General features: G+C 44.6%; 1 protein-coding gene across 1 annotated transcript; it reads right to left on the bottom strand.

Moving 5' to 3' along the window:
- Positions 1-5,392: 5,392 nt before the first annotated feature.
- Positions 5,393-11,814, bottom strand: LOC126065027 (cytochrome b-c1 complex subunit Rieske, mitochondrial). Its single transcript, XM_049864670.1, has 2 exons — positions 11,544-11,814; positions 5,393-6,285 (listed from the first exon to the last, which is right to left on the bottom strand). Exons 1-2 carry the CDS (start codon positions 11,755-11,757, stop codon positions 5,675-5,677), a joined length of 825 nt encoding a protein of 274 aa, XP_049720627.1. The 5' UTR covers positions 11,758-11,814; the 3' UTR covers positions 5,393-5,674.
- Between the last annotated feature and the right edge of the window lie 804 nt (positions 11,815-12,618).

Raw genomic sequence — 12,618 nt, forward strand, 5'->3', positions numbered from 1 at the left:
ATAGGCGCTGGACTCAGACTCCCTGAGTTAAAATAAAAATTTGGCTTCACCAACCAACCAGCTATATGACTGTAGACAGTGAACTTCTATGTGCCTCAGTTTCTTCATCTATAACTAAGAATAACACGACTGCTTATCTGATTAGATTTCCTGGGGATTTAATGAGATTATACGTGCACTTAGCCCAACAGCTAGTAGTCAGTGCTCAAGAAGTTAGCCATTACTAGGATGTTACAGATGGTAAGGAATCCAAGTTATACTGAGGAGATAAAATTAGCAGGATTTGGGGACTGATTTGGGCCCAAGAGGAAAAAAAAAAAAAAAAAAAACCCAGTGCTGTCAAGTTAATTCCGACTCATAGCAACCCTATAGGACAGAGTAGACTGCCCCATAGAGTTTCCAAGGAGCACCGGGCAGATTCAAACTGCCGACCCTTTGGTTAGCGGCTGTAGCACTTAACCACTATGCCAAGGGGCCATGAAAAAGGAGGCAGGGAAGGTTACCAGGTTTCCAGTTTGCAAGCAAAGTTACTGGGTGGATGGGGAGGCCAACTGCAACGGAGAAGCTGGTTTATGAAGAAGGCAGGCGACTGCCTTTCCTTTCAGACGTTTTGAGTTTAAGAAGCTAATGGGACATCCAGTAAGCAGTATAAGGCTCAGGCAAGCGGTCCAAAGGAGACATCAGCAAATAGGTGGTCATGAAATTATAGGTATTTTCAAGTGAAAATGTGTAGAACAGTAGGCCAAGGACAACATCCTGAAAATATGGGCATTTATTTTGGGTTAACATGCAAATGCAGGAAAGCCTGGTGGCATAGTGCTTAAGAGCTACGGCTCCTAACCAAAAGGTCGGCAGTTCGAATCCACCAGGCACTCCTTGGCAACACCACGGGGCAGTTCTACTCTGTCCTATAGGGTCACTATGAGTTGGAATCGACTCGACAGCAACGGGGATTTTGTTTAATACAAATGCAATGGAATTCAAATGACATAAAAACACAGAAAATGACATTTTTAGCACTGTGGGAGTGATGAAAGACTTCTGATGTTCAGATCAATAGTATGCTCCCACTGTTTAGAAAAATGAAGGTACTGCAAGCGCATTTTGATCTCCAGCTGTAAACATCAAGTAAGAACAAATGCCCTCTTCACGCCCAGAATGAGTCAGATTTTACGGAGGTATGTTCAGAAGACCAAAGTCAATTTGACATTTCTATAATAAATCAGAGGAGCCCTGGCGACAAGGTGGTTAAGAGCTTTGTTGCTAGCCAAAAATCAGCAGTTCAAATCTACCAGTGGTCCTGGAAACCCTATGGGGCAGTTCTACTCTATCCTCTAGGGTCACTACAAGTTGGAATTGACTCGGTGGCGATTTTTTTTTTTAAATAACAAAGCAAAATTTTCAAAAAGGCTATTTTCATCCCATCAAAGCCCATGCCTAGGCCCTGAAGTAACTCTGGAAAAAAAAAAAAAAACCAATAAAAACCAGACTATAAGGATCAAGAAAGCAACTAACCTATCTGCTGTTCCTTTGCAAGGATGTGTTGTGAACTTTCCCTCCCACCAGCTTGGTCTTCTGGGTGGCCTGTGCATGTACGTGTATGTTTTCACTGTTCTTCTTGGTGGCTGGGAAGTCTTCCTGGGGGAGGCAGTGGGAATGGTGGTGGCAGGGAGGCAGGAAAGCCAGAAGACAATTGCTTCTTGTGTCATTGTTGTTGTTAGGTGCCGTCGAGTTGGTTCCGACTCATAGCAACCCTATGCACAACAGAACGAAACACTGCCCAGTCCTGTGCCATCCTTACAATCGTTGTTATGTATGAGCTCACTGTTGCAGCCACTGTGTCAATCCATCTCGTTGAGAGTCTTCCTCTTTCCCGCTGACCCCCATACTCTGCCAAGCATGATGTCCTTCTCCAAGGACTGATCCCTCCTGACAACATGTCCAAAGTACGTAAGAAAGTCTCGCCATCCTTGCTTCTAAGGAGCATTCTGGTTGTACTTTCTTGTGCAGGGTTGTTATGATTCAGAATCAACTCAAAGGAAACGGGTGTGGGTTTTTTTTCTGTTTTTTTACCATTCGCCCAGAGCAAAGAAGTTTTGAAAAGTTAACCTTCCTCTCCTCCCCTTCACTGTTTAATTTGCACGGATCACGAGCAAGTGAAAGGTGCCCTGCAAACAGAAGAGGTTTCAGACAGACAAATAGTGATTTACAAACACTAGAAAAACAGGCTTAGACTGCACTGTTCATTGCAGAAAATCTCATTATAAACAAATCAATAAACTGCTAGTGTTTGGGGGAAAAAAAGCTATTTTTCAATAACCACTCAATTTAAAGCAAATGAAAAGGCACGGATCTCAAGACTTATTCCCAGTAAAACATGGTACATGTTAATGACTGATGTCAGGATGTCAACTGGTCAGATTTTTTTTTTTCTATTTCCCTAAAATCTAGGATTTTGTTTCATCAAAATAAGTCAAAAAACCAATCTAGGTCAGCTCAATCTATTTAGCAAAGCAGTATTACATGACTTGACTTGTCCTATCACTTGTAGGATGATGTCTCCTTTCAAAAACTACACTAAGTGGGATACTGGGATTGAAAAGCACAAATCATACAGTCCCTCAAATACAGCAATTCCGGCACCAAGTCCCTGTGTTACAAGACCCAGGTATCTGCAAACTTCCTGCTGTGATCGTCCATCACCAATCGGCCTCTAATGCAGCCATGTTCTGATGTCTCACACATGACCTGTGGGCTAGCAGGAAATATTCTGAGGTATCGCTTCCAGGTAGGTGGTAATATGGGGTTTATCCCTTTAGGGAAGGGGCTGCTGTTGACATCTTTGGCAGTGGCACAAGTGTTTCCTGTGTAGACCTGTGCACCCCTCCACACCCCCCGGAGTGAACATTTAGCACTTCTGTTCCACCAATACGGCGACCACCCCCCAATGCCAGGAGCAACCAACAGCTGTTGTGATAAGCTGCCACAAATGCCACCTGGTTCAGGGCCACTTTTGTGAGAGGTTGGCTGTTGATTAATGTTTCTATGAGCTTGGATCTCCTTATTGTAATACCACACACTGCAAGCACAATAAATGCTTACCTAAAAAAAAAAAAAAAAAAATTACACCCATTACTGTGGGTGGGGACAGGCTAGGGGGAGCTTACACTTGGAAGGACTTTTAGAAATGACCTAGTTCAACCATCCTAGTTTTACAGATGAGAAAACAAGTGTCCCAGAGGTTAAATGACAGGCCCAAGGCCGTCTACCTAGGAAATGGCAAAGTGAGCTGGTCCGGTACGTCTCCCACTACACCATGCCAGTTCCCCAGCTCAGTACACATCCACTGTGATCCTAGCTCAGCGGCAGCTCCCATTAAGTCTGCAGGAAGAAATTACCTGGAACGTTTACACAGGATGACAAAGCAACATGCACCCAGACTTGCAGGACTCTAAGGAGTCATTCAACGCCACTTCCAGGTTTAATAACGTGCCTTCGAATTACGAGTTGCAATTTTTAATTGTTATTACATTTAAGTTCCTCCAAGTTAAGAATTTTATAAATGTAAAACATATACTAGAAAAGGTCCTACTTTATTATCCTGTACAAAAAAACCAAACCCATTGCCGTCAAGTCAATTCCAACTCATAGCGACCCTACAGGACAGAGTAGAACTGCCCCATAGAGTCTCCAAGGAGCGCCTGGCGGATTCAAACTGCTGAGTTTTTGGTTAGAAGCTGTAGCGCTTAACCACACCACCACCAGGGTTTCCATTATTATCCCATAGTCGTAAGTAATTCCTGGTGCCATAAAAAAGAAAATACCCAATTACAATTCCACCTCAAAAACCTGTCAGCCTGTGAGATGATATATTGGTATAGTTTTCAACAGCAGGTTGTGGGCATCTAGCACTATGAAAAAGTAGCATGGGTAATAGAAAGTTTACGGTTTTCCTCATGTTAGAAAAACCACCATCACAGCGAACAAGCAAATACCCCAAAAATACATACCAGCCTCTCCCAGCCTTACATGTGGGATAAAAGCCTTTGTGTGAGATATTCCAAATATTACAATGTAATACCACATACTTACATTGTTCATGTGAAAGATACAATTCCCCTTTCACATTAAATACCCGCTTCCTCTTGATAAGCTAAATATTTCAGAAAACTCTCTATACAAAATAGGGAATGTATCAAAAAGCAGTAAATTAGAATGCTTGGCACTGTCTGTATGTACATATTTTTGGCACCTAAAATGTCATGATCTGGTGACCTAGGACATAAAATAGTATTTTTAGGTAGCCCACCAATTATCACACTTAATTTCTAGAATGGTAAAAATGAACCAAAGACCAGTATCTGTGCTCAGAGACTTTGAATTTTTCTTTACTTGGCTACTGACACTAAGGACTGGAGTCCTGGATTGTCAGCTCCTTTTGGACAGACCTAACCACTTAATCTAGTCTGCTATTTTACAAATGCACACACCGTCACAAGGTAGACCCACTGGAGTGTATTACTGGTCCCCCACCAAAGAGCAGAGCCGTGATACACAATCTGAAAGTAGTTGCAATTCTCAATAAAGAAACAGCAGTGATCCTCAGCAAAGCCCACTCCCAGCTCCCAGGAGGAATAGTGGACCTTGGTCTTGTTTCAACTGTGTAATGGGAAGGAGGGTAGAGAAGAGGGTATTGATATGCCCTTCTCATGTCCACTCCCACCTCTTCATGGAAAAAAAGAGCTAAGTGACTGCAAATCCAATTGCAAGAAACACCTCAATATGTAGTTACAGAAACAAATCCAGCAGGATCATATTAAGTCTCAGGTTCACTATTCCGTTTCTGCCTCCTGACAGGAGGAATTCCAGAGCTCTGGGGACAGGAGTACCCAAAACTCCAGATGAAAGAAACAATAGAGACGTGCTCCCATTTCTGAAAGCTTCTTTCATGCAAGATTCCACCACTGCCTCTAAAATCTAAAATGTAAGTACTAACTGAAACTCCCAAACAGGAGGAAGAAAATGTTCTGGTCTGCCACAAAGGCAGGAAGCCAGCTAGCCAAAGCTGGGGCTAACTCTCGGAGCTAACACCTCATTCAAGATTCCTTCCCATAGATCACATCTGACATGACTATACTGATTACACAGCAGGAGGAAAAACCACACAGCCAGGACTCCTGGGCAAAAGAAAAGAGGATGACTGAGCTGTGTGAAAAGGGAGCTTGGGTACTCTAGTTTCTGCCAATGCCAGGAACATCCTCCAGAAGGCCCGGGTCTCACCACCTGACAGTACCTCATCCTAACCATGAGCTTGTGTAGAATCTGTAGCCCTGATACAAAGAAGGAACCAAATATTTAGGCGAGAAAGTCAATTACAGATTGAACACAAACGTCTCGTAACCAGCCTGTATTTTTAATTAGAATTAACTATCAAAGACACAGTACTTTTCAAGTCTATGACTGAGCGTAACAATGTTTAACAGTGGTTTTATTAGGTAAATGCTTGGAAGTATTCAACATTAGATTCAATTTACTTCACAATGTTTGCAAATACATTATTAGCAATTCTTAAGTATTTCCAATCAACCAACTTGTAGTGCAGGAGGCCTGCTCTCAAATAACTCTCCTAAGGTGGCATGAAGACTGATGCAGCCTCTGATGTGAGTTCGAGTCTCTACCCAACCACAACCATATCATTGCTGGTGAACTGATATGACGGAACTTCCAGGTTGAGAGGCGCGGGCCCCCTCCTGATCCTGCCAGATGCATCATAGTGTGACCCATGGCAAGGGCAGTAATAACCACCAAAATCGCCTGCATTTGCGATAGGCACACAACCGAGATGCGTGCAAACACCAATCAGGATAATCCATTCAGGCTTCTGTACTCGCTCTAAGTCATGCTGTGGGTCCCTCAACTTGGACACTTCGACAGCAGCTTCCTGTTCAATTTCTTTCTGGGTTCTGTGACGGACAAACAGGGGTTTGCCTCTCCATTTGAAGGTCATGTTCTTGCCTTCTGGAATATCGGACAACTTGATTTCGATTTTCGACATGGCCAACACATCGGCTGAAGCACTCATGCTGGAAACAAACTGGGAGACCACATTCTTGGCAGCATATGCGACACCCACGGTGGTGGCTGCAGTTATCAAATAGGAGAAGCTTTTTCTAGCCTCGCTGCTCTCTTTGGAAGACTTGGTACTATCTAAAACGTCGGCACGACGGTAGTCAGAGAAGTCGGGCACTCTGATGTCTGTATGGGAATAACGAACAGAAGCAGGGACTGCAAGACAAACAGAAGGTTAAAAAACACAGATGAATACCCTGAAAGGGGTATAGTATACAATGGGAAACAGGTCTTTATGGATTCACGAGTAAAAGTCAAATTCTAAAGCTGTGCAATCAGGTACTCACTGGTCTCTGAAATTGTCAAACTGGCAGTGCCAACATATAAAATACTAAAAACGAAGTCAACTGCTGCCTGTCACACTGGTGTGAAAGCTCAGGATAATGTTTGTAAATTGTGCTCCCCTGACTGAACACTGCTGACTCAGAGCCCCTAAGAGCTCATTGCAAAAGTTAAACAGCACTGTAAACAGCAATATTTCAGTTTCCAAAAATTCAGTCCGCCAAGACATACTATACAATTATGCTAAGTAGCTCCCGTACTCCCTGGATTAGAAAACCTGTTGCCATCCAGTCAATTTCGACTCATAGTGGCCCTGTAGGACAGTGTAGAACTGTCCTATAGGGTTTCCAAGGAGAGGCCGGTGGATTCAAACTGCTGACCTTTTGGTTAGCCGCTGAACTCTTAACCACTGCACCACCAGGGCTCCCCTGGATTAAAAGGGATGCTAAAACTCTTATGTTGTTGTATGCCGTTCAGTCGATTCCGACTCAAAGAGACTCGGTTGGGCAGAGCAGAACTGCCCCAGTTTCCTAGGCTAAAATCATTATAGGAGCAGACAGCTAGGTATTTTCTCTCTCAGAGTGGCTAGTGCTTCAAACTGCTAACCTTTTGGTGAGCAGACGAGCACTTAACCATTGTGCTACCAGGGTACCTTTAAAACTCATCTAGTCCGCCCCATAAGCTGATGCATGACTCCCTTAAGGCAACCGTCTAACCTTATATTCCTATCTCCGTGCTCTCCTACAACACTGCTGGAAATCTGAAAGACACTAATTCCAAGACAAACTCTCTATGAACTGTGAATACAACATAAACTGGAGAAAACGTAAGGGTTTCTATTTTAGACTCTAGGGTATAAATTAATATTACTTTAACATCAAGTAATACCACTAACAGGCAGAAATGGACAATCTTATCTCAACAGGCAGCCATCAGAATCAAATGAAATCTGCAGAAGAACTAATTCTTCCCATCTGGTAAGGGGAGAAGGAGCCAACTTCACATGCTCTCCTCTCCTGTGACGGGCAACGGCTTCCACAAAGGTAAGACGTTGGCCTTCTTTCTCCCTGCAGTATCCCCATAGAGCAGGCCATAAACATGCCAACTGCTTGTGTTAGATCAATGTTGAATACATAATTCGGCTCTACAGAGTACTTAGGGAGTAAGACGCTTATGTAAAAAAAAAAAAAGATTATGTCCTTTTCGCTCATACTATTTGTAAATGTCTGACAAAAAATTAATTTACTGGTACCACTTTTAAGCAGGCTTCAGGAAGCAAGCTTCTTTGTCAATTTATAGTTCCGTTTTCTTTTTCAGGGAACCTCCCCAGTTTTCCTTTTTAGGAAAAGGGAACACTAAAAATCCCCCATGTATTGTTTCCAAAAGGAATGATGTACTTATAAAACACGTTCTTACTACTATAATAAATTCCAATTCCGTCCTGGTCTACTAGTCTGACTCACCCTAACATGCTTCCTGGAGTCATCAAACGTGCCAATACAGAATGCTGCAAATGCTTTTTACACGGTTCTCAAGGGGAGGAACTTCATGGAAGCCAAAAGCACTGACGATGCTGAAACCTATCAAAAACAGTCTGTTTACTTTTCTGACTAACCCAACAGTGTCTGGAGGGGACCAGGACACAGGCAGTGACCACCTAAGATTTACCCCTATGGCATTGTGGAATCAAAGTGACATTTCATCATTTACTACTCTGCCTAATGTTAAACCTGTCAATGAAGACTGGGGTTTAGAATCAACCATGAATTTTTCCCCTAGATTATACACAAAAGCTGTGCATCATACCTCAGAGATGAAGAAAGCAAACAAATTTCATACTTCTACATTAGAAACAATACTCACAACCCTTACTCATATAATAGTTCACAAGTAAATGTACTAAACAGAATGGCCTTGACATTCTCATTTAGAGATATGACAGCATTAAAAAAATGTAGTGGTCTTTCTACTGGGCGTGGGGCAATGGTTAAGTGCTTGGCTAACTCAAAGGTTGGTGGTTCAAACCTACTTAGCAGTTCCATGGGAGAAAAGACCTAGCACTTTGTTCCCGTAAAGATTACAGCCTAGAAAACCCTATGGGGCAGTTCTACCCTGCCATATGGGGTTGCTGTGAGTCAGGATCGACTCAACAGCACCTAATAAGAATCACCAAGAAACACTTCAAATGTTAAACTTCACGTTGCAAACATCTTTCTCTAAATTACATTCATGAGCTGTATTAGGTCTGACTTTAAGTAGCAAAGATGCTTGTTGTCATTGTCAGGTGCCAAGGAGTCAGTTCCGACTCACAGAGGGTCACAGAGACCCTATGCACAAAAGAACAAAACACTGCCCTGTCCTGTGCCATCCTCACATCGTTGTTATGCTTGAGCTCATTGCTGCAGCCACTGTGCCAATCCATCTCACTGAGCTAGCTAGATTTAATTTTAACCTAAAGCAAAATCAGATATTCATGGGAATATCATCTAGAAATAGAAAAAATTAAAAGCATTTTAACAAAATGGATTTTTGTGCTTTTAGGTGAGTCTTATGTGCCTTGGAAATCTGCATAAGAGAAATGCTACCACAGTATAACCTTCCCCCCCCAATTCAAGGAACATCTAATCCAGTCATTTGGTTCCCATATCCACCGCTACACATCTTGCCAGAAACCATCTATACAGAAGATTTTTCACGTAAACTTAAGCTACAAGCTGAAGGCATAATTATAAAAAAGACGGTGGCATCTTATTATTGTTGTTAGGTTCTGTCAACTCAATTTTCAACTAATAGCAACCCCATGAGACAGAGGAGAACTGCTCCACAGTGTTTTCTAGGCTGTAATCTTTGTGAGAGCTGAGCGCTTGGCGGCTGCACCACCAGGGGTGTCTTAGAGTTCTGTTATTTGCCTGTTCTTGGAAAAGCACTCCTGTAAGTCAGCTAATTTCTCAATATTAGCCATCTGGCAAATTCCAAAGATGTCTTCTACCTTTGCTATTGAAATTTTCACCTCCTCTATTGTTCCTTACCTCCAGGTCCCAAGGATAGGTTTGGTATCGGCTGGCGTACTCAATGCCTGCCCTGGACAGTATCTTCAAAACCCACTGGCACCCCCTAATAATCACTATTTTATTCATTCACAAATATTTTGCATCAACTGCACACAGAAGTCCGAGGTTGTGGAAGATGGAAAAATAAAGAAGACATTCTCCATGCCCTCAAGTTCAAAGGAATCACCAACAAATGCCATACAGAGTGGAAAGTGTTATATGCTATAAATACATAAAGGAATTAGAAAATACAAAATTTTATTGACCTAACTCTTGAATTGAGACTGAAAGGATAGGTAAAACTTAGACATATGGAAAACTGAATGGGAGGATCATGAAAAGTACAGATAATAGGGTGCATGAAGACACGGTAAGAATAGAGTGGGGGCTAATTCGTCAGCATGTAGAACAAGGGTCACAAACTCAACCGTACATAGGGCCAAGCAGGTAACAGGATGGATCAAGTAGGCCTGGAGATGGCTGCGGTGAAGTGCAGGGCACTTACTCCAACTAAGGGAGCAGCCAATGCACACTCCAGAGCTCATCCTAGCCAACACATGCTCCAGAGCTCGTCCTAGCCAACACACACTCCAGAGTTTGTCCTAGCCAACGCACACTCCAGAGCTCCTCCAGTTAACACTCCAGAGCTCCTCCAGCCAAGACACAATTGAGCTTGTCCAGCCAATGCACACTTCAGAGCTCCTTCCATTTAGAAACTGGAGCCCATGTGGCCAGCTTCTAGCATTTCAAGAGATACCAGATACCTTCTCAGCTTCAAAAACTCTCCAGTTTTTGAAAACTACACAGGCTGGGGAGACTGTAGGCACACTGCCCACAGGTTGCCAGTTCAAAATCTCCAATAGAGAGAATGTGAAGAAAAATAGGTGACAGAGCACAGGAGATAAACCAGATTCTGCTGACAAAGGGTGTGGTGTTGATAAAGGGAAGGGCGCAGGGATAAGATAATCAGCTCTGTCAAACCCACACTCCATTACTCTCAGATACACACCATGTATACCTGTGCAGGTCACTTCACCTCATCTACCTCTGCCTGTTCTTCTTGAGGACACAACTGATTATACTGTGAAAATCCTCTGTCCCAGTGCCGGAAGACACTGCTCACTCTTTACAGTGGATCTCGCCTTTGGAGCTTCTGTGCTTTTTTTTTTTTTAAGAGAAGAATGAAGGGGGAGGGCAGTGAAGAGATCTAGGATGGTGAGGGGAACAATTTTCCAAGTATTATTAGCAACTCCTGTTTTTCGACATTTATTATGTGTCAAAAACTGCCAATAGTTTTATATGGAATTTTTCCAACTGAGCTTCACAAGATCCCTATGAAGCAGGTGTTCGAACCGGTTCGATCCAGTTCAAACCCCTGCTGAGTACCTGCATTTCCACTCCCCTATGTGCTGAATCAGAACCTACATAGATAAGAATCACCGGGGATAAGTTATCCTTACCTATACATAAGGATCACTGGGATAGGTGAATCTTGTTAAAATGGAGATTCCGATGCGGTGTATCAGGGGTAGAAATGCAAATTCTCAGCAGGGGTTCGAACTAGAACCAACTGGTTCCAAGCCCTGCTATGAAGGTGGTACAATCATCAATTGAATTTCACAGGTGAGCGAAAACATTTAGAAACCTGCCCAAGGTCACACGACCTGTAAGCAGCAAAATCGCCATCAGACTTTACTGGAAGCAGGCAGGCGCCACAGTTCTTGCGCTTAAGCGATGAGACACAAGGTTTAGTCTGTCGCAAGGAGCTCTAACCGGCCCTCAACTGGAAGAGCCCTGGACTCGCCCGACGGAAAGCCGCCCAGAGGCCTGGAGTACCACAGCTGGAGAGACCCTTAAGATCACCCATCCCCGTGGCGTCCCCGCCCAGGTAAGGACGCCGAGGCCCGGGAGATGCCGGAGTCTATCCAAGGTCGCCCACTCGGCATCTGAGCACCACGAATAGGGCTCGCTCCACTTTCCCGCTACCCCCGCCCTCCTAGGCAGCTCCCTGGGTCCAGGGCCGGAGGGAGCGAGAAGCTGGAGCTTCCTCAGCCCCGGGTCGCTCCCCTCAGCCCGGCTCACCATTGAGGCCCACGGAGGCCACCAGAGGCCGGGCCGCGGCCTGCCCACTCAGCGACTCCCGGCACAGGAAGGGCCGCTTCAGGTCCAGCACAGGTGGCTCCGAGGTGGGGGGCACTGAGGCCTGCACCAGGGGCCGTAGCGCGCCCGCCACCCCGCGGGACGTGGCCGACAGGACGGGCGCGAACGGGCCCGAGCGGGCGGCAACCGACAACATGGCGACAGCTCTTCCTACAGCCAAGCCGGTCACAGGGACGACCTTCGGCCCACCGCGCAGGCGCGGGAGGCGCGCGCGTCGTGACGTCAGCGCGCAGGGGGACGCAGAGCCCTGTGGGGCGGGGCGGGGCGAACTTGGAGAGGCGGTGCTGAGTCAGAGGCGGGGCCAGGAGCCGTCGCTGGGGGCGGGGCGAGGAGGAGGAGGTTTTTTTCTAACGTTCTGTCACTGAGGGCGCCCGGTGGTCTGCGTCTCACTGCCTGCCCAGAATAAGGGGGCCAGCAGAGGCTCCCCATGAACGTCCACCTCGTGGGCGGCTTTGCCGTCCTTAGTGCAAAAACTTCATCTGTGGCGACACAAAGATAATAATAAATTATAATAGTTTAAATGGAGATGATAGTTTGCTATAACACTAAAAAAATAAAAATCCAAAACTTCTGTGCAAAGATTGATAATAGAGATACTGTTGTTAGTTGCCATCCAGTAGTCTCCGACTCATGAGGAGCCCATGTACAACAGAACAAAACCTTGCCCAACCCTGTGCCATTTCCACCGTTGTTGGTATTATGCATACGACCATTTTTGCAGACATTGTGTGTTTTGAGTGCCTTCCAAATAGAGGGCTCATTTTGACATTTTCCAGCAGTATGTCAGACAATATTCTGTTGTGATACATAGGGGTTTCATTGGCTAATTTTCAAAAGTAGATTCCCAGGTTTAGGGCCGCATTAAGGCATGTGAGGCCCTAAACACTGATCACCTCTGGTGCCCCCTCTTCTGCTTACTCAGACATTGAAATAGGATATGTGATTTATTTATATATATATATGTATATATGTGTGTGTGTGTGTGTGTGTGCATTTG

The sequence above is a fragment of the Elephas maximus genome, chromosome 21, assembly GCF_024166365.1.
Source record: "Elephas maximus indicus isolate mEleMax1 chromosome 21, mEleMax1 primary haplotype, whole genome shotgun sequence".
NCBI lineage: Eukaryota > Metazoa > Chordata > Mammalia > Proboscidea > Elephantidae > Elephas > Elephas maximus.

What these genes read in the sequence shown, in the direction of transcription:
- LOC126065027 (XM_049864670.1), bottom strand. Translation starts at nt 11,757, where the DNA reads ATGTTGTCGGTTGCCGCCCGCTCGGGCCCGTTCGCGCCCGTCCTGTCG. An exon ending in GGCCTCCGTGGGCCTCAATG is followed by an intron (nt 6,286 to 11,543) that starts GTGAGCCGGGCT and finishes TTTGTCTTGCAG; the next exon opens with TCCCTGCTTCTGTTCGTTAT.